Source organism: Myxine glutinosa, chromosome 1 (genome assembly GCF_964187855.1).
Source record: "Myxine glutinosa chromosome 1, kmMyxGlut1.1, whole genome shotgun sequence".
In the NCBI taxonomy this organism is placed as follows: domain Eukaryota; kingdom Metazoa; phylum Chordata; class Myxini; order Myxiniformes; family Myxinidae; genus Myxine; species Myxine glutinosa.
In genome coordinates, this window is record NC_136261.1 from 338,264,296 (window position 1) to 338,286,424 (window position 22,129).

Consider the following 22,129-nt stretch of genomic DNA (forward strand, 5'->3'; position numbering starts at 1 on the left):
CCTCATCTTTCACGTTTTCCATCAGCTTCTCTATCGCACACCAGAACTTGTCCTTCTCTTCATCGCTTCGACCAACCTGCGGAGCATATCCCGAGATGACATTCACCAAGAGCTTTCCAATCATCATTTTCACCATCATCAACCTATCACTCACTCTAGTCACACTCACCACACTGTCTATAAACTCCTCAGAAAACAGGACACCAACACCATTCACGCCCTCCGGGCACCCTTGCCACACAAACTTGTATTTCTGTCCCTGCCTACCCTTCACCATTCTCACACCACTTCCCTTCCATCTCGTCTCTTGCACACAACATATGTCCACTCTTCTTCTGACCAATACTTCCACCACTTCTCCTGATCTCCCTGTCATTGTCCCCACATTCCATGTCCCAAACCTCAGAAACCGATCTCCACTTCGGGCTGCACCCTGCCCATATGTACTTGTGATTGTCATGGTTCTCTTTTTGAGGCAATGTTTTTATGGCCGGATGCCCTTCCTGACGCCCTTCGAGTCCTTCCTGACAAAGGGTATTTTAATTTTTTAATTAATTGATTAATAAATTAATTGATTAATTATTTATTGATTGGTCAATTAATCGATTGTTTTTTTTCCAGATTAATGACTTGAAATGAAATGAAATTGAAATTATTTAATTATTCGATGAATGACTTAATTAATTAATTCTCAAAAAGCTACAGCTTCAGATGAAACACTGGTGGTTGAGGTATGCTATTAGCCAATTTATTAAGAAATTATTTTATGATCGTTATTTATTGATTTTAATTACACAATTAATCAATTAATTATGAACTTATTTATTTCCTTTCTCATCTGGGCGTTATCTCAGGCACTTTTTGAGCTCAGAAGCTGATATTTGGACATGACAATGACCAAGTGATTTGGCCATCAAGGCTATTTTTAATTAATTGATTAATCAATTAATTATTATCGATTAGTTATGAACTTATTTATTTCCTTTCTCATCTGGGCATTAGCTCAGGCACTTTTTGAGCTCAGAAGCTGATATTTGGACATGACAATGACCAAGTGATTTGACAGCAAAGGGTATTTTAATTTTTTAATTAATTGATTAATAAATTAATTGATTAATTATTTATTGATTGGTCAATTAATCGATTGTTTTTTTTCCAGATTAATGACTTGAAATGAAATGAAATTGAAATTATTTAATTATTCGATGAATGACTTAATTAATTAATTCTCAAAAAGCTACAGCTTCAGATGAAACACTGGTGGTTGAGGTATGCTATTAGCCAATTTATTAAGAAATTATTTTACGATCGTTATTTATTGATTTTAATTACACAATTAATCAATCAATTATTGCACACCTCTCCCACCCAATACCGTCTCGATGTGCTGCACGACGGTATTGCCGGGCACCAAAGGCGCCCCGGCGATGCCGCGCTGGAGGATGTCATTTATTTATTTGGCATGGGGGTGGTGTCCTTTGATTGTTTCTGTACTTGTTTTTCGAATCCCTTCAATATGGTACTCAGTTTATTACACCGAATCTGTGGGAAGTATGCACAAATTCCATCGTTTAATTGAATTATTTAATTTGATTGCATTAATTCATGTATGAGAGATGCTCCGGCCACTTTTGGCAGTCTTTCCAAAATTTTCCCCAATATTCAATGTACTGTATTCATTTTATTAACCTATTTTGATTGGGCTAGCATCTGTGGAACTTATGCTGAAGCTCCTCAGTTAAATTAAATTGTTTTAAATTTTCTAACCCTGAGGCCTAGCTATTCCCTCTCATATGTTTCTTACTATACATTGCTCTGATTTGTATAGTTTTACTTTCAGTTTAGATCACAACCAAACTTAGCATGGATAATGGGGAACATTGCAGGGTAAAATAATTTTAGGGGGAAGTGCGGGGGAAGCGGATTACCAGGGGTCTGGCTATTCACATCAATCCTTTTGGTCACAGCACTATCAAACATATATGTAGTTTCCATAAGGGGAGATCCATGGCGTATTTATGGTGAAAAAACGAAGTTATCAGCATTTATAGATGTTTCTGGTGGGATTTTTCAGGATGGCCTTGAGGTAGGTACACCTGCCTCTCGGACGTCTATCCTAGGTTTAAATCCCGATCCAGCTATAAACTTTCATCCCGGTGTTTCACAGCAGGGTGATTCAACAATGTGAGTGCCGCCCCGCGGAGGGACATTAAACTTGTGTCCCGTCTGCCGGTATTAGTTGGTGGATGTTAAAGATCCCACGGTGTCCTTTGCGAAGAGTAGGCGACTAATAGCCGGAATCCTGAAAAAATTCCAACTTCCCGCCTTCACTTCCTGTGTCAGAGTGTCGACCCAGCAAAGACTGTAGCCTCGTAACTGATTTGGCAGCACCGACGTTCTGCATAGGATATGGTACATGATAATGATGACGATTTTAAAATGTGTCTCCCATGATGCACTGAATCCCAGACCTTAATAACATTGTGCTTCTTTGGCAGGTTACATCGACCATTGAAGATCCGACAGTCTTCACAGAGCTAGAAGAAGCAATAAAAAACCACCATATGGCTACTCTACCATGAGGTCTTTGAATAGGTTAACCATACATTTTCTGATATAGGTAACTTTGTTACACCAGTCCAGATTTCCACAAATTTACAGTAATTCTAAATTGTCCTTTCTTATTACATTTTTTTGTGTACATGTTTGTAGTATTACCACAAAAATAGACGATACATGTATGTATAATATAATGTTTACAACATAGAATACACTCTTGAGGACCAAACAATCAAAGATGGAAGTGACTCACATTCTCACTTGTTTTCTTCACAAGTAATAATCACTCCCTCTGTGAGCGAAATATGGTGTCAATGCACCATCACTTAGGAAGGGATCAGTAGTTAATCCACTTGAGCTATTCCACATGTACAGGCAAAAAATTGCAAGTCGTCTCCCCAGATTGGCCCCAGCTGCTTTCGATTCTACTATTTATCAGACATACGTACGCACAGAGCATTGCCTTATTTTAATATAGCTATTAACACCCAATCCCTCCAGGAAAGGTCTGGCGGGGCTACGGGGGGATGGTGTGGAAGTTAGGGCAAATATATTGTCATGTTCTGGCCGAATAACACCGACGCTGGATGGATGGACAGAACTGGCTTTAACTCTCAGACTGCGTTCAATTATGGCGGACGTGCGCGCACATGAGGTTGTGGGGAGGAACACGAGAATCTTAGCTCTTTTCAAAACAAACGGGTTTATTTCCCAAAACAAACAAAAAGGGAAAATTGAATCCGATGGTGGGGAAATCGACGATGGGATGGAAGGGAAGGGAAATTTAATAAATAGCTATTTATAATGAGGTAAAATAAATCTAAATAAATCTAAGGTGCCTCACTCAAGATTCGATCACAGACGGGGAAAGGGAACGAGAACCGGGTGGGCTTATCTCCCTCTGCTGGTGGGGACGTCGAAGGAGGGTGTGGTGCTGAGCAGCCACGAGCAGGCGATGACGAGGTGGGCAGGATGATAAACAGACAGCAGGGAGATTAAACAGGCACAGGGTGAAAGGCAGGAACACGGTAAAAGGCAGGTTCCTCCTCAAGGTCATACACCAACTCTTTATCTTCCCCAGAACCTCAGTCAAACTCCTCCCTGCTCCCTGGCACGATCTCCTCCCTCTCGCACACTCCCGATTCTCCTCAGGAAGCGCGATCCTCATGCGCCCCGAGTCCGCATGACACAGCTCCTCCCCTGCTCTCTGGACAACACTCCGTCCCTGGAGGCATCCATAGCTCCTCCCCCTCTCTCTCCGTTGCCTGGCAGAGCTCCATTACGATCTTCCTCGCTCTCCCCTTTGCTTTCCTAAGGCCACCCAGTGACATGACACAGGAGACTTTACACACGTTTGTCTAAATTTAATCCCCAGCTATTTATTACAACACGCCACCTTCTGTATGGTGCACGTTCAAACAAGACAATCCTTAAGCTGACGTGTCCCTGTTTATTACATAGAGATTGGCTAACTACTCGTACACAAATCGTACTACTCGATACAGTTCTACCTGTTCTAAGGTAATTTCTACCTGTTCCTTCAAAAGTAACAATATTTGGCAAATATAACCCCATGGCTAGTAATCCTGCTTCTCTTCAGTGCGGGTCAGTAAATTATGCACTGTGTCACTTGTAGACGTGAAAATCACAAGTCGCTCCCTACCCTCATAGGAGGGGGTTGAGGGGTGATTATCTTGTGCCCATTACCTGTCCCTGGGTACCCCTATCATGTATTATAAATTTGGTCGAGATTGGACCAGCTGTTTTCAATTCTAGAATTATCAGACGTACATACATATAGAGAATTGCCTTGTTACCCTCGCCAGAGGAGACGGTATTGCATTTGGGTCCGTTTGTTTTTTCTGTCTGCACATGCACGTCTATAAAGTACGTACTATTAAGCTATGTCTATAAAGTACGTACTATTAAGCTATGTCTATAAAGTACCTGTATTAAGAACGAGGGTACATCTATAAAGTATGTACTATTAGAATGTGAGTGTCCATAGAGGATGTACTATTAAGAATGTGACTATGTCTATAAAGTATGTACTATTAAGAATGCGAGTGCTTCTGCACAGTACGTGCTATAAAATCTGTCGGTCAGTAAAATAGTGTGTCTATAAAATATGTACATCCGTCTGTAAAATACATACAATTGGAAAGTGAATCTATACAATAAAACCGAAAAAGTCTGTTTCTCTTCTGTATGAACTTAACCGCTACATTATCCTTGCATTGTCTACAAACTATACAAACACCACACAAAAACCACACACAAGTCCTGGTGAGGGTCTGAAATCTCCAATTGCTCTTTCTCATTTTATATAGTGGGGTGTTACTTTTGGATTTAGAGAGAAATAAAAATAAAGTATCATTTAAGAATAAGTTTAATTTAACTTTAATTTAAGAATAAAGTATCACCAATGGTGAATGGAGGTTATGTTTTCACCCATGTCTGTCTGTTTGTCTGTCTGTCTGTGAACAAGATGGGAGGCACACGCCTAGTTATCGTGGAAAGTCTTGCATCTCCAGTAGAGCAACAGAGGAAGCAGCTTCATCAGCCATACTGCAGATTTAATCCTCATACACAACAATGATCTCATGAGTGAATCAGAATTAAATTATATCTACAGGGAATTCTGAGGTGTTGGACCGACTTAGAAGACAGTTTTTCAATGTGATCCACTACAATTATTTAAGAATAGTACGTAGTCCTATTTCTGTTGTATCTATATATACATTAATTTATCTGTCAATCATTAGAATGATATTAGCCAAAGATTATAAAACGAGGATACATGTGTAAATACATTGGGAAATGAGTGATTATAACATGGAGTAATACAATGGCTGGGACTTTTTCATAAATATATCATATTGACACCTTTCTTTTCATTTTGAGCCAAATACTTTCATCACTGTCGGTTTGACTTGAACATTCAACATCGTCTTAATATCATTTAATTTGACATTTGATGTGTTGGCAGAATAAATGAGATGTAATTGGTGTGACTTGTAAGGCCTCCTTGATTTCATATTGTACAGTTATTTTTCTTGTATCACCATCCATAGGACATTTGAAACGGTGATAAAAGATATTACTAAGAATAATAATTACATATTTTTTGTGAATTTTAAATTTATTGGTGTGCAGACAACAGAATATGTGAAGAAGCATGACTCGGAGCCAGATCAATGAGGCAGAACACGTCTGTACACCAAGGGCCAGAAAAAAAAAATCCACTTCCTGAATACAGTATATGCTTATTGATTATGCTTACTGAACTTGTACTTAATTACTGAAGAGACTTCCTGAACTTTTACTTATTGCAGAGGGCAAAAGAAGTCATCCCAAAGAGAAATATATATATAATAACCACCTTTAGAGGCCATTTTTCCCTGCAAGCGGGGGTTGGCCTTTTTCGGGAACCGTGGTTGTTGTTGTTTTTTGGTCCCCTTTTTGAAGCAATGTTTTACGGCCGGATGCCCTTCCTGCCGCCAACCCTTTTTGCCGCCTTTAGCGACAAACAGGGAATTACCAGTGAACTGGTACTCAATTAGCTGACCTCGGAAGGATGACAGGCTGAGTCAACCCCCCTGGCATTAATTCAGCAATCATGACAGGCTGAGTCAACCCCCCTGGCGTTAATTCAGCAATCGACCGGGATTCGAACCCAGGATCCTGGGATCCTAAGCCGGCACCCTAGCCACTAGCCCAACACCAGGGTTCAAACCCTAATATATCCCCCAAAGAGAAAGATATAGTGAATTTAATGTAATTGTTAGCATGGGGAACACTTAGCCTGAGCCTTCCATGTGGCATCTGAGCCTGGTGCCCCAGACAGAGATCCAACTCTGCATTGCATTTCGTCTTGAGGACTGCATACCAGGTCCCATATGGATGATCATATGGTACCCACCTGCCAACGTAGACTACAGTCGGCAAGATGTTAAGCACTCACGTAGCAAAGGATAGAAGATTCTCCAAGTTTGATATCCCTTTACGAACGTTATTCAATTCCAACAATGCACGTATTAACAGTGGATTACACAAGCACATCTGCTCTCTTCATCATCTCTCCTCGCTCGTCCAACCCCCTCCCAGGATATTCTTCTTCCCCTCTTAATTTTCACAGATTCAGGGAAGTGTAATGAGCACTGAATAATAAAGATGCATCCCCCTCCCCTGCCTTGTACGAGATGCACATAAAAGAGCTATCACATAAAACACATAAAAACAAATACAAACTTGGCATTTAATATGGAATATATTTTTTTTCTTGACTTGGGTTTACTTTCTTAACTCAGTATATCAATCTGGTGAGATTCTTTTACACTTTGGTGATTTATTTGTTAAAAGAACCATGTCACTGATTGTCTATCGCAGCAAGAAGTCAACAACAGGATTATATCACAGGTGGCGTGGCAAAATGTACAGACAGGTGCATTTGATGATTGGCTTCACAGTCGGGTATACAAGGGTTGTTGCGTTCTGTATTAGTGGAAAACAACTGCTGCACGTCTCCAAAAGTTATTGCCGCTTCCTCTGGAGATGGTCCGTCAACTCGACATTGCTGTTTGTCAGGGAGTGGTGGCTTTACGAAATTACGGCATGAAACAGCGTGCTATTGCTCGGCAGTATGGCATCACTCAAGGTCAGGTGTCAAAGATCCTGAAACGAAATGCTCAGAGGGGTGTCCCTACTCCAATACCAAGGCCAGGACGTCCCCGCAGAACCACAAGGAGGGATGATCGCCAGCTGCACCGGTTAGTCCGCAATGGCCGTACCAAGTCAGCTAATCGGCTTAGGGCTGAGTGGCAGCAACTGACAAATGTGCCTGTATCCAGAAGGCTAGTCAACCAACGACTGGTTCAAGCAGGCTATCGTGCCAGGCGTCCCCTGAGAAAGCCACGCCTGACCAGACAACACCGCCAGCGCCGATTTCAGTGGGCCAGAGAGCACCGTCAATGGCAGCCAGGACACTGGAATCACGTGATCTTCAGTGACAAGTCTAGATTTCTGGTCTATCGTCAAGATGGCCGCGTCCGAGTGTGCAGACAAGTGCATGAAGCCTACAACAAAGATTGTATAGTGCCAAGAGTCCAAGCTGGAGGTGGTGGGGTGACCGTTTGGGCTGCTTTTCATGCAGGGGGAAAAACTGACCTGGTTGTTCTGAATGGAAACCTGAACCAGTTCAAGTACAGGGCCATTCTGGAAGAAACATTGCTTCCATTTGCTCGTGCAGCCTTTCGAGGAAACTTTGTCTTCCAAGATGACAATGCACAGCCTCATCGTGCTCGCATGATCCAACACTTTCATGCTGACCGTGGTGTAGAGCATATGGAGTGGCCTGCCATGTCCCCGGATATGAATCCGATAGAGAACTTGTGGGCAGAATTAACGCATCAAATCGACCACTTGGACCAGCAGCCGACCTCTGTGCGTGAATTGCAGCAGGCTATTGTCACTGCATGGCAAGCGATTCCTGTCCAAACCTTGGCAAATCTCGTGAACAGCATGCCTCAACGTGTATGTGCTCTCCTGAATGCTCGTGGTGGTTACACGAAGTACTGAACTGTAATTTTACTGTCCGTAATCCCAGTCGTAATTTAACTTTTGTTTTTGTTAAAAATTTTTTGGCTAATGTGCAAAATAAAGAGATACTTCTGGAAAACGTACAGAAGTTTAACACAGTACTGTCCATGAATTGAGTTCGATATCAGTTTACATCACTTTCAAGGATCAATTTATTTGCTTTGAAATGTCAAATGTGGCTTTTGTTTCCTTTAAAGGTCACATTAACAAAATCTAGAATAATTTCAACATAATTCCAATGAACTTTTGGTTCTAAGTCATCTTGAAAAGTAAGTTCACCCCCACAAAAAAAATATTCCATATTAAATGCCAAGTCTGTAGAAACACACATAAAATGTATAATAAAGGGAGCAGGAGACAAGATGTGGGAGAGAGAGGGAAACACAACAACAGTAGAGAACAGGGATATCAGGAGATCTGTGGAAGGGAGAGGGCTGGGGTGGGGTACACAGGACAAACAAGATGAACACTACAAGTAGAAGGACTTACAGGAAAAAAAACGGAATTTGAAGAAGGTGGATTTGAGGTGTATTAACAGGGGTAGAAATATATATGTTCTGATTTAAGTTCAAAATATAACATTCAATTATATATACGTATTATATAATTCATGTAAAAAAAAATTTTCAAGTTAAAAATAAATTAAGTTGTTCCTCGATCATAATCTGACGTTCGTAGACACACAGACGGACGGACAGACAGACAGAAGTGAACCGATTGTTTAAACCCGCTTTTGTGGTTTGTGTGCGTGGGGTAAATATGAACGAACCACCACGAAAGTCTTCCGCATGGTTGACGGAATATGTTTGCCATTCCCTGCAAAAGCAAACAGGTTATTTTCCTATGCAAATTCAATGAATAAACAATTTTTCAATGTTTTTTTTTTTTTCTTCAAAATTTTCAATGATCAAATTTTTCAATGAACAGATTTTCAATTTTTCAAATGAAAAATTTCAATTTTTCAAAGAGAAACAGGTTGAGATGGTTTGGTCATGTGTTGAGGAAGGATGAAAGTGACTGGTTGAGAAGAGTGATGTAAATGAATGTAGAAGTTAGTAGAGGACGGGGAAGACCGAGAAAGACTTGGCTAAAGATGGTGGAAGAAGAAATGCGGGCAAGGGGGTTAACAAGGGGAGATGCAGAAAATAGGGCAAAATGGAGAAGATTGTCATGGGGACCGCAAGGCTAACCCCCGCTCTAGCAGGGAAAATGGCCTTAAAATGCCTGTTGTTGTTGTTGTAAATTCAATGAATGAGGCAATCGAATGTAACAGCAGAATACAATTCTTTATTGGCAGGACAATTGGCCAAATAGGCAGTTAATGCTTCAAACAAAATAATACTGTGATGAACTTCCTTTCTGTTGTAAAAAGTATAACAGATACCGACTGCATTACTATTTCCATAAGGATATGGTTCCAATTCAAATGCGTCCACAAATTGTTATGCACAAAGAGAAGTGCCATTTTAAACAATAATTAATTTATCTTTGGATTAACTTCAGTAAAATTATTTTTTAGCAATTTCCAATGGAGAGAGGAAATGTAAGACATTCATATCGTTCCCTATTTTATTTTGAAGAAGCAAGTGAATTTTTGCACAAATGTCAAATGCCATTTGTAATTTTGGCATGAAACTGTCGATTTCCGAAATGACATTAAAAAAAACATTTGGACTCCAGAAATACGTCGGACGTTAACAGCCATGTGGCGGTCGGTGCAGGTAGGATATCTGAAGTTTTGAAAATACAGCGTTAGCGCATCCCTACCGCAACCTCCAGTTTTCTTCCCTAAAATTACATGATAGTCGATTACATCCGACTCCTGAACGTACCTGACGTTTATGGCTCTCCGTAGTCAAGGTGTGCTATTGCCATGAGCAATTCGAAGGAATATCGAAACGTTAAAAAAAGAAGAAAAAAAAGCACAACCGTTTGGTCCGATTTTAAGGGTGCACAGTGGGTAAAAAAAAAAAATAAACCCGCAGTTGCCCAGAGAATGGCAGGTTAAGGACAGATTCACAGCAAACTTTTAGGGGCTTGAGGAGAGCAAAGCCGTCTGGCGTTAATATCACTCACTGTAAAAAAATAATATTACAGGAGAGCACGTGTCGTCTCACGCGGGTTGCACCAGCATCGGACGACGACAAATGGCGTGTTTGTATTTACTCCCTTCCTCCACGACTCGAAACACTTTGTTACAAAATATGCAGAGTTCTGTGGGTAAAGCACACTTTGCAATATTTACAAACCCCCCACAGTTCCATCCTCTCAGGTGCATATACATACGTCACTGCTGTACAACCACTTACGTTAGTCTTCTGTCGGAGAAATGATTCCACGAAGATGAGAATGATTTACGTCGTTTTTAAAGAATAAATAAAATGTTTGCCGATTCAATATTACCTTTATACACTTTATGCAATAACCATCGAAAGTTACATAAAAAATAAGGGGGACGGGCGAGGGGGCGGCACAGAGGGTTAAACGTATGGATAGGTAAGGGGACATAAGAATGACAGGATTTATTTCAAAGCAATATAAATACTCTGTACAAAATAGTATTAAAAGAACACTTAATGACCCAGTTTCAAAAAGTTTTTTTTCTTTGCACAATTCTTCTTCTTGCACCTTGAGCAGATGATTCACCATTTAGCGGTAGAAGTAGTGTGCATATACTGAAAAAAAGACCGACAGAAGACTCATCAGTATGGCGAACACAGTGGAGATAACACACAGTTGTAAGCGGCAAAACAAAAAATGGAAACAACTTGAGATTACTCGTTTTCAGCAGGGCACTCCAAATGTCATACAAATGTAAAAGATTAATTGACCTGTGTGGGAAAGTTACACGCCCAGACCAGGAATTGAACCCAGATCCTCTGGAAAGCCGTACCAGTGCTCTGCCATCTGCCCCATCTGAGCTATCTGGGCGACCCTGACTAAGCATGCAATTTTCCCACACATATGATTGCCACTCTCTTTCCGTCAATGCTTCCGGGGTACTCGCTGCCAACCATAGGATCACCAACGGCCTGAACATGAGAGGGCCTTCCTCCAATGGGGGGACAAATCCATGTCCACTATTACAAACACCACTGGGGGCATATAAACAATTAAATAAATGAACAGAATTATATAAATAATTAATTGACATATGTGGGGAATGTTGACATTGCATGCTTTGTCAGGGTCACCCAGATACAGCAGCTCAAAGGGCAGAGCACTGGTATGGTTCATCAGAAGACCTGGGTTCAATTCCTGGTCTGGGCACGTAAATTTCCCAAATATGTAAAAATCAAGTAGTTATATAATCCTGTTTATTTATTTAATTGTTTCTCCACTCCCAGTGGTGTTTGTAATAGCAGACATGGATTTGTCCCCCCATTGGAGGAAAACCCTCTGGTGTTCAGGCCATTGGTGCTCCTATGGTTGGCAGCGAATGCCCCGGAAGCATTGACGGAAAGAGAGTGGCAATCATATGTGTGGGAAAATTGCATGCTCACTCAGGGTCGCCCAGATAGCTCAGATGGGGCAGAGCACTGGTACGGTTCACCAGAGGACTTGGGTTCGATTCCTGGTCTGGGCATGTAATTTTCCCCACATATATCAATTTATGAGTTATATAATCTTGTTCATTTATTTAAATGTAAAAGAAAAAACGTGGAGGTAGAGAGAGGGGAGGATGTGATTGGCAAATTAAAGAATGGAAGGACAAGGGGTAGGGAGGATTGGGAAAACAGAGAAAGAAGATTTGAAGGAAAATAGAGTTAGGAAGTAGGAAGGAGCACAGCAGTGGAGTGAAGAGGGCAGACATTCTACGTGTGTAAGGGTTTAAAACCCCAGAGGGAGAAAATACAACCTTTTGCCTGCAGGACATATTAGGAACTTGTTATATATATATATATATATAAATAAATAAATAAATTCCTATGATCTAAATGCCAAAATGTTCACACTGGTGTTTCACCCGAACCACGATCTAAGCCTATAAAAGAAATGACCAATGGCCTATCACGAGGGGACATTTAACTCACCCTCTCTCAAAGAAAGGTGTGTTGTCAGCATTTCAAGTCAGCATGAGTATGTTCTGACCACAGCGGCGTCTATCCTCTGCCCCCCAGCGGTGCTGCCTGCTCAGTGCAAGCCGAAAGCAATGCATGCAAGTGCTGTTATCAGTCCGTACAGGCCTCTTTAGCAAAATAACACAGATCCTTTGGTGGCACTCAAGCTGTTACACCGTCTCAATTCGTATCAGCTATCCAAGCACGTTATCGGTCAAACGTCAGATACAGTGAGAGCAAATTCACAAAATTACATCACAACATGCTAATTAGCAAAATGAAGGAAAAAAAAATTAACAACGGTCTTGGGGATTAGTAACGGTATATTCTCAAGTGCAACGAATGTATACAAGGCATGCACACTGCAGACGTTAGCAAGCAAGGCCGGGGCGAGACCACGTTTTCAAGCATCAAGTCGAACGAAGAACGTTTTCACTGATTAACGTACCATCCGGTTGGGATTTTTTAGCTTGGGAATTGGGTGATGCATTCATGGAAGCGCCTGAGATGCGAAATCCTGATGGCATCGTCTCCACTGGGCCGGGTCCTGAGGCCATTCCCATGACACTTGTCTCCTCCTTGGGGTGGTAACATGGCAAAATGGTTTCTATGGAACAAATGCTTTTAATTAATTATTGCAAAATATACTCTCATGAAAGTAGGATCGGGCGGGGAACATGAACAACTGCATATTTAGTCAAAGTGTAATTATATGTGTGATATAATTAATCCACGTGGGGTAGCATACCAGCTCTACTTTTTGGGAGGAATTTACTCCACTCTGACGATGGTCAGGGAATCAGAAACACAGCCGTGGATTGATTCATTCCCCAAGGGGGGGGGGATATTGACATTGCCAGAAAGGCTTCTATAGCCTTCATGTTGATTGACACTACAGTTAGCAGTGCAGTGGCGGACACTGTAATTAGCAGTGGATGATTGTGTCTTTAACAGACTTCAACTAATCTGGAAGTACAAACTATTATATTGTGGCGGACACGAAAGCCCACTGGCGTGGTGACATCATTCCGCGCACCAAGTGGGCGGCGGCCACGCCCGAGAGAGAGGCGTGGCCTCAAGAGATACACGGGGCGCGCAGCCCGGAGCAGCTCAGTGCTGCAGTTCGAGTACTTTCAATAAAGACTCTTTTATGAACCGCGTTGTCCGCTTGCTCCTTGCGTAAGCATTAGCGCGCGCAGCATCGCGCTTCATATGGTGACCTCGACGTTGGATCTGCCGTAGCGATCCTTCCGAACACGACGCCATTGCAATGGCAAACAACAACGCAATGTCGATTAAACTTCCCGAATTTTGGGAGGCCCAGGCCGAAGTCTGGTTCGTCCAAGCCGAAGCCCAATTTCAGCTTCGGCGCCTCACCGGCGACGACATGCGCTACTGCCACGTCGTCGCCTCCCTCGGGCCCGGCACGGCCGCTCGAGTTGTGTCCGTCCTTCGCCACCCACCGGACGGCCACAAGTACGAGGCACTCAAGCGGCTACTCCTAGCCACGTTCGGCCTCACGGACGACGCACGGGCCGACCGCCTCCTGGATCTCCCCGAGCTCGGCGACACACGCCCGTCAGTCCGAATGGACCATATGCTGTCACTGTTGGGCGACGAAGCCCCCGGTTCTCTATTCCGGGCGCTTTTCCGTCGCCAACTTCCAGCGCAGGTTCGCCTCGCGTTGGCCGGGACCGTGCTAACGGAACCCCGAGCATTGGCAGCCGAGGCGGACAGGTACTTCGCGGCTTCGGATACGCGGGCGAGAGTCGGTGCGGCCGTCACGGACCTCGAGGCTGATGCTGCTGATGATGCTGATTCACAGCATCAGCTTACACAGCATACGCAGCATGCTGATACGCACCTCGTGACCGCCGCCACGCCCCGCCCACCGCCGCGGCGAAAACCGCCACCGCGGGGAAAACCGCCAACTCCACCGGCCTGGCGGAGCCAGCCGCACTCCTCCAGCTCCACCACCTGGTGCTGGTTCCACGCCAAGTTCGGCCACGAGGCTCGGCAGTGTCATCCGCCATGCTCCTTCAACAGGTCGGGAAACGCCCGGGCCGGCGCTCAATAGTGGCGAAGAGCGCCGGCCGTTCGAGCAGCCTGCTGTTCATAACGGACACCTTATCCGGGCGCCGTTACCTGTGCGACACGGGAGCGCAGGTGAGTGTCGTTCCCACCGGTACGTCAGACAAGCACGCCGAGGGCGGGGGCCCCGCGCTGCTTGCCGCGAACGGGACGCCCATCCGTACGTACGGAAAACGCTGCCTCTCTCTGCGGTTCGGAGGGCAGGTTTTCCGATGGACGTTCGTCACGGCCGACGTGCCCATGGCACTGCTTGGCGCGGACTTCCTGTGCGCTAATGGGCTCCTGATCGACGTAAAGCGCAGACGTCTTGTCCAGGCCGAGACGTTCAGCTCGCTCGCTTGTGCGCTGCCCAGCTCGTCGAGCAGCTCAACGAGCGGCTTGCCAAGCGGCTTGCCGAATGGTTCGGTTCCGGCCACGTTGATCTGTACGCTTCCGGCAGCGGACGAATTCACCCGCCTCCTCGCCGGCTTCCCGGCCCTCACGCGGCCCACCTTCTCGGCGGGGGCCGTCAAGCACGGGGTGGCCCATCACATCCCCACCGTCGGGCCAGCGGTCTACGCCCGGGCACGCCGCCTCGAGCCGACGAAGCTGGCGGTGGCAAAAGCGGGGTTCGCTACCCTGGAGCGACTCGGCATCGTTCGGCGCTCGGAGAGTGCTTGGGCGTCGCCGCTGCACATCGTGCCGAAGCCCGGCGGGGGATGGCGACCGTGCGGGGACTATGGCCGTCTCAATGACGCCACCACTCCCGACCGCTACCCCGTCCCCCACATTCAGGACTTTTCTGCCCGTTTGGCGGGCATGTCCTTCTTCTCGAAGGTGGACCTCATACGCGGCTACCATCAGGTCCCCGTCAGGCCGGAGGACGTCCCGAAGACGGCGGTCATCACGCCATTCGGACTCTTCGAGTTCCTGCGGATGCCCTTCGGTCTGAAGAATGCGGCTCAGGCGTTCCAGCGACTGATGGACAGCGTCCTGTGCGACTTGGATTTTGTCTACGTCTACCTGGATGATATCCTCGTCACCAGCGCGTCCCGCGAAGAGCACCTACGCCACCTCCGCACGCTCTTCGAACGCCTGGGCCAGCATGGCCTGATTGTGAACCCCGCAAAGTGCCGGTTCGGCGTCGCCGTAATCGATTTTCTGGGGCACTGTGTCACCAGGCACGGAGCCGTCCCCCTGCCGGCCAAGGTGGAGGCGGTGAAGGGGTTTCCGCGCCCCCGCACAATCAGAGGGCTGCAGGAGTTCCTGGGCATGGTGAACTTTTACCATCGGTTCCTGCCCCGTATCGCCCAGCTCCTGCGCCCCCTGCACGAAGCTCTCCGAGGTAAGCCGGGCAAAGGCGACGTTACCTGGACCGAGCAGATGGACACGGCGTTCACGGGCGCGAAGCTCGCCTTGGCTAATGCCACCATGATCGCGCACCCGGCGCCCGAGGCACCGATCGCCCTCACCACCGACGCCTCGGACTACGCGGTGGGCGCGGTGCACGAGCAATGGGTGCGTGGAGCTTGGCAACCGCTGGCGTTCTTTAGCCGGCAGCTTCGCCCGCCCGAACGCCGTTACAGTACCTTCGACCGCGAGTTGCTCGGGCTTCACTTGGCGGTCAGGCACTTCCGCCATCTGCTCGAGGGCCGTGCGTTCACGGCCTTCGTCGACCACAAGCCGCTGATCTTCGCGATGGGCAAGGTCACCGAGCCGTGGTCGGCCCGGCAGCAGCGTCACCTCTCGGCCGTGTCCGAGTACATGACGGACATCCGGCACGTCGCGGGGAAGGACAACCCGGTGGCAGATTGCCTTTCCCGGGCCGTCGCCCACGCAGTCCACCTCGGCATCGACTATGCCCGGATGGCAGCGGACCAGGCCGCTGACCCCGACGTCCAGGCCTTGCGGACCGCCGTCACAGAGGTGCCGTTCGACGGCGCGGGCGCGGCCCTCTTGTGCGACGTCTCCCTCGGGCGGCCTCGCCCCATCGTGCCCGCGGGCTGGCAGCGCCAGGTGTTTGACGCCATCCACGGCCTGTCCCACCCGGGCGCGAGGGCCTCCCAAAGGTTGATCGCCGACAAGTTCGTCTGGCATGGCCTCCGGAAGGCCGTCCGCGGCTGGGCCAGGACGTGCCTCGCGTGCCAGCGTGCCAAGGTGCACCGGCACACCCAGGCCCCGTTGGCCCCGTTCACGGTGCCGGACCGCCGGTTTGACCACGTCCACGTGGACCTGGTGGGACCTCTGCCTCCCTCGCGGGGTTTCACCCACGTCCTCACCATGGTGGACCGCACCACCCAGTGGCCGGAGGCCGTGCCCTTGGCGTCGACGACGGCGGCGGACGTCGCGCAGGCTTTCATCGCCACCTGGGTCGCTCGGTGCGGCGCCCCCTCAGACATCTCGTCCGACCGCGGCCCCCAGTTCACCTCGGAGCTCTGGGGGGCGGTCGCACAGGGGCTCGGGGTCCGGCTGCACTGAACCACGGCCTACCACCCCCAGGCTAACGGCCTGTGTGAGCGATTTCACCGCTCATTGAAGGCCGCACTCCGGGCCACCCTCCACGACGGCGGCTGGGACGACAGGCTCCCCTGGGTCCTGCTGGGCCTCCGGACGGCGCCCAAGGAGGACCTGCGCGCATCCGCGGCGGAGTTGGTCTTCGGGCAACCGCTGCGGGTGACGGGCGAGTTCCTCCCCAACTCCACGGCACCATGGTCCGTGGCACAGCAGCGCTCCGCTCTGCAAGAGACCGCCCGGAGGTTCGCCCCGGTGCCAACGGCATGCCCCGGGCACCCACCGACGCACGTCGCCCCGGAGCTTCGCACGGCGGAGTACGTCTTCGTCCGCCACGATGCCCACCGGACACCGCTGCGGCTCCCGTACGACGGGCCTTTCCGCGTGCTGGAGACCGGGGTGAAGCACTTCACCCTGGACATCGGCGGTACTCCTGACCGCGTTTCTGTAGACCGCCTCAAGCCGGCCCACCTCGACATGGACCATCCACCGCCAGTGGCCCGACCCCCGCGTCAGGGCCGCCCCCCTGCGGGCGGACCCCCGGCACCACCCAGCCCCGCCGCCACGCCGCCCCCCGGTCCTGCACCCATCCCAGGGGCAGCCAGAGGCATCCCACCTGGCATCCCCGCACCCCGGACGTCGCCGATCGCCAGGGGGCGCTTCGGCCGGGTCATCCGTTTGCCCCGCAAACTGGCCCTCCAGGTGCGCGGGAATTCTGGGGGGGCGCGTGTGGCGGACACGAAAGCCCACTGGCGTGGTGACATCATTCCGCGCACCAAGTGGGCGGCGGCCATGCCCCAGAGAGAGGCGTGGCCTCAAGAGATACACGGGGCGCGCAGCCCGGAGCAGCTCAGTGCTGCAGTTTGAGTACTTTCAATAAAGACTCTTTTATGAACCGCGTTGTCCGCTTGCTCCTTGCGTAAGCATTAGCGCGCGCAGCATCGCGCTTCAATTTATTATTATACGAGGGTGTGGTGAAAAGTAATGTCTGCTTTTCGTTTTCTCAAACAGGAAACGATATTCGAATGAAAGAAAGCACACTCCATACATTGATTCTTCCTATCACTGGGTGTGATGTTTCTTGATTCTGACACTACAGGTCTCACTCAATCAAGATGGCAGAGGGCAGCATGATATTGTCAGTGCTGTAAAGTGTGAAGCACTGGAGACGAGAGTTGGGAATACTCACTGGAGATGAGATGGCTGGAGATGAGAGTTGGGATAACTGACTAGAGATGAGTCTGACTGGAGATGAGAGTTGGGATAAGTGACTGAAGATGAGAGTTGGGGTGACTGACTGGGGACGAGAGTTGGGAATACTCACTGGACAGGAGATAGCTGGAGATGAGAGTTGGGATAAGTGAATGGAGATGAGAGTTGGGATGGCTGGAGATGAGAGTTGGGATAACTGACTAGAGATGAGTCTGACTGGAGATGAGAGTTGGGATAAGTGACTGGAGATGAGAGTTGGGGTGACTGACTGGAGATGAGAGTTGGGATGACTGGAGATGAGAGTTGGGATGTATGACTGGAGATGAGATGGCTGGAGATGAGAGTTGGGGTGACTGGAGATGAGAGTTGGGATGTATGACTGGAGATGAGATGCCTGGAGATGAGAGTTTGGATGAGTCTGACTGGAGTTGGGATAAGTCTGACTGGAGATGAGATGGCTTGAAATGAGAGTTGGTGTAACTGACTAGAGATGAGATGGCTGGAGATGAGAGTTGGGATAACTGACTAGAGATGAGTCTGACTGGAGATAAGAGTTGGGGTGACTGACTGGAGATGACAGTTGGGATAAGTGACTGGAGATGAGAGTTGGGATGATTGACTGGAGATGAGAGTTGGGATGATTGACTGGAGATGAGAGTTGGGGTGACTGACTGGAGATGAGAGTTGGGATAATTGACTGGAGATGAGAGTTGGAGTGACTGACTGGAGATGAGAGTTGGGATGTATGACTGGAGATGATATGGCTGGGGATGAGAGTTGGGATGTATGTCTGGAGATGAGATGGCTGGAGATGAGAGTTGGGATGTATGTCTGGAGATGATATGGCTGGAGATGAGAGTCGGGATGTATGACTGGAGATGAGAGTCGGGATGTATGACTGGAGATGATATGGCTGGAGATGAGAGTTGGGATGTATGTCTGGAGATGAGATGGCTGGAGATGAGAGTTGGGATGTATGACTGGAGATGAGAGTTGGGGTGACTGACTGGAGATGAGAGTTGGGATAAGTGACTGGAGATGAGAGTTGGGATAAATGACTGGAGATGAGAGTTGGGGTGACTGACTGGAGATGAGAGTTGGGGTGACTGGAGATGAGAGTTGGGATGTATGACTGGAGATGAGATGGCTGGAGATGAGAGTTTGGATGAGTCTGACTGGAGTTGGGATAAGTCTGACTGGGGATGAGATGGCTGGAAATGAAAGTTGGTGTAACTGACTAGAGATGAGTCTGACTGGAGATGAGAGTTGGGGTGACTGACTGGAGATGAGAGTTGGGATGACTGGAGATGAGAGTTGGGATGTATGACTGGAGATGAGATGGCTGGAGATGAGAGTTGGGGTGACTGGAGATGAGTGTTGGGATGTATGACTGGAGATGAGATGGCTGGAGATGGAGGTAGGATGAGTCTGACTGGAGTTGGGATAAGTCTGACTGGAGATGAGATGGCTGGAAATGAGAGTTGGTGTAACTGACTAGAGATGAGATGGCTGGAGATGAGAGTTGGGGGTAACTGACTAGAGTTGAGATGGCTGGAGATGAGAGTTGGGATAAGTGACTGGAGATGAGAGTTGGGATGTATGACTGGAGATGAGAGTTGGGATGTATGACTGGAGATGAGAGTTGGGGTGACTGACTGGAGATGAGAGTTGGGATGTATGACTGGAGATGAGATGGCTGAAGATGAGAGTTTGGATGAGTCTGACTGGAGTTGGCATAAGTCTGACTGGAGATGAGATGGCTGGAAATGAGAGTTGGTGTGACTGACTAGAGATGAGATGGCTGGAGATGAGAGTTGGGGGTAACTTACTGGAGATGAGATGGCTGGAGATGAGAGTTGGGGGTAACTTACTGGAGATGAGATGGCTGGAGATGAGAGTTGGGATGACTGGAGATGAGTGTTGGGATGTATGACTGGAGATGAGATGGCTGGAGATGAGAGTTTGGATGAGTCTGACTGGAGTTGGGATAAGTCTGACTGGAGATGAGATGGCTGGAAATGAGAGTTGGTATAACTGACTGGAGATGAGATGGCTGGAGATGAGAGTTGGGGGTAACTGACTAGAGATGAAATGGCTGGAGATGAGAGTTGGGATGAGTCTGACTGGAGATGAGAGTTGGGGTAACTGACTGGAGATGAGAGTTGGGGTGACTGACTGGAGATGAGAGTTGGGGTGACTGACTGGAGATGAGAGTTGGGATAAGTGACTGGAGATGAGAGTTGGGGTGACTGACTGGAGATGAGAGTTGGGATGACTGGAGATGAGTGTTGGGATGTATGACTGGAGATGAGATGGCTGGAGATGAGAGTTGGGGGTAACTTACTGGAGATGAGATGGCTGGAGATGAGAGTTGGGATAAGTGACTGGAGATGAGAGTTGGGATGACTGGAGATGAGTGTTGGGATGTATGACTGGAGATGAGTGTTGGGATGTATGACTGGAGATGAGATGGCTGGAGATGAGAGTTTGGATGAGTCTGACTGGAGTTGGGATAAGTCTGACTGGAGATGAGATGGCTGGAAATGAGAGTTGGTGTAACTGACTCGAGATGAGATGGCTGGAGATGAGAGTTGGGGGTAACTGACTAGAGATGAGATGGCTGGAGATGAGAGTTTGGATGAGTCTGACTGGAGATGAGAGTTGGGGTGACTGACTGGAGATGAGAGTTGGGGTGACTGACTGGAGATGAGAGTTGGGATAAGTGACTGGAGATGAGAGTTGGGATGACTGGAGATGAGTGTTGGGATGTATGACTGGAGATGAGATGGCTGGAGATGAGAGTTTGGATGAGTCTGACTGGAGTTGGGATAAGTCTGACTAGAGATGAGATGGCTGGAGATGAGAGTTGGGGGTAACTGACTAGAGATGAGACGGCTGGAGATGAGAGTTGGGATGAGTCTGACTGGAGATGAGATGATTGGAGATGAGAGTTTGTATGTATGATTAGAGATGAGATAGCTGGAGATGAGAGTTTGGATGAGTCTGACTGGAGATGAGAGTCGGGACAAGTCTGACTGGAGATGAGAGTTGGGATAAGTCTGACTGGAGATGAGATGGCTGGAGATGAGAGTTGGGATGACTGACTGGAGATGAGAGAGAGTTGGGTGCAGCATTACGATTTGATCCTGAGAGTAAGAGACGGTCAATGTCGTACCACCACAAAGGATCACCAGCCCTGACTTGGCTCCATCAGATTTTAATCTCTTCCCCAAACTTAAGGAACACCTTAGTGAATGAATATATGAGAGTTTGGATTCATTTAAGGAACTTATGAGAGTTCATTTAAGGAACACCTTAGTGAAGAACATTATTTTTCTGATGACGATGTCAGGGCCGCTGTGAAGCGCTGCTTAAGTCAGCAGGACACACAGTTATATCGTGACAGAATCATAAAACTTGATCGTTGGCAGAAATGTGTGGACCATAGAGAAATAAATATGCATGATGGTAGAATAACGACTGATGTTAGTCACTTTCCTGACCAAGGTCCTTCTTACCCGGCGGTTGCTCAGTTTGGACAGACGGACAGCTCTAGGAAGAGTCTTGGTAGTTCCATATTCTTTCCATTTCCTAATGATGGAGTTCACTGTGCTCTTGTGAACTTTCAACACTAGAAATTGTTTTATACCTTTCCGCAGATCTATGCCTCCTCACAATTCAATATTGGAGTTCTACGGACAGTTCCTTGGACTTCATGGTGGAATTTCTGCTCTGACATGCACTGTCAACTGTGGGACCTTATATAGAAAGGTGTGTTTCTTTCTAAATCATGTCCAATCTATTGAATTGGCCCAGGTGGACTCCAATCCAGTTGTAGAGGCATCTCAAGGATGATCAAAGGAAATTAGATGCACCTGAGGTCAATTTGGAATGTCATAGCAAAGGGTCAAATACTTATTGACTAAAGACATTTCAGCTTTTCATTTTTAATTGTTTGTAAAAATTTCCAAATAAAAAAATCCACCTTGATATTATGGGGTATTATGTGTAGATCAGTGGCGAAAATATTTCAATTTAATCCATTTTAAATTCAGGCTGTAACACAACAAATGGGAAACAAGTCAAAGGGTGTGAATACTTTCTGAAGATACTGTAAC

At 47.4% G+C, this 22,129-nt stretch overlaps 2 protein-coding genes across 4 annotated transcripts in view; one reads left to right on the forward strand and one right to left on the reverse strand.

Annotated features, from left to right (window-relative positions):
• Window positions 1-22,129, forward strand: part of ACSS3 (acyl-CoA synthetase short chain family member 3) — a 168,417-nt gene that overhangs the window by 129,628 nt on the left and 16,660 nt on the right. The window contains exons 16-17 of one of the 2 annotated variants that reach the window (XM_068097927.2): window positions 2,499-2,583; window positions 5,716-6,741. In XM_068097927.2, coding sequence (XP_067954028.1) covers window positions 2,499-2,582 — 84 coding nt within the window. In that variant the 3' untranslated portion in view covers window position 2,583; window positions 5,716-6,741. Of the gene's footprint in view, window positions 1-2,498; window positions 2,584-5,715; window positions 6,742-22,129 lie in introns of those variants that run through there. The other variant, XM_078769818.1, reaches the window with a different exon arrangement.
• LOC137412574 (liprin-alpha-1) overlaps window positions 9,425-22,129 on the reverse strand; it is a 394,428-nt gene continuing 381,723 nt past the window's right edge. The window contains exons 25-27 of one of the 2 annotated variants that reach the window (XM_068097904.2): window positions 12,667-12,796; window positions 12,192-12,287; window positions 9,425-10,832 (exon numbers count right to left, since the gene is read on the reverse strand). In XM_068097904.2, coding sequence (XP_067954005.1) covers window positions 12,229-12,287; window positions 12,667-12,796 — 189 coding nt within the window. In that variant the 3' untranslated portion in view covers window positions 9,425-10,832; window positions 12,192-12,228. The remainder of the gene's footprint in view (window positions 10,833-12,191; window positions 12,288-12,666; window positions 12,797-22,129) is intronic. The other variant, XM_068097905.2, reaches the window with a different exon arrangement.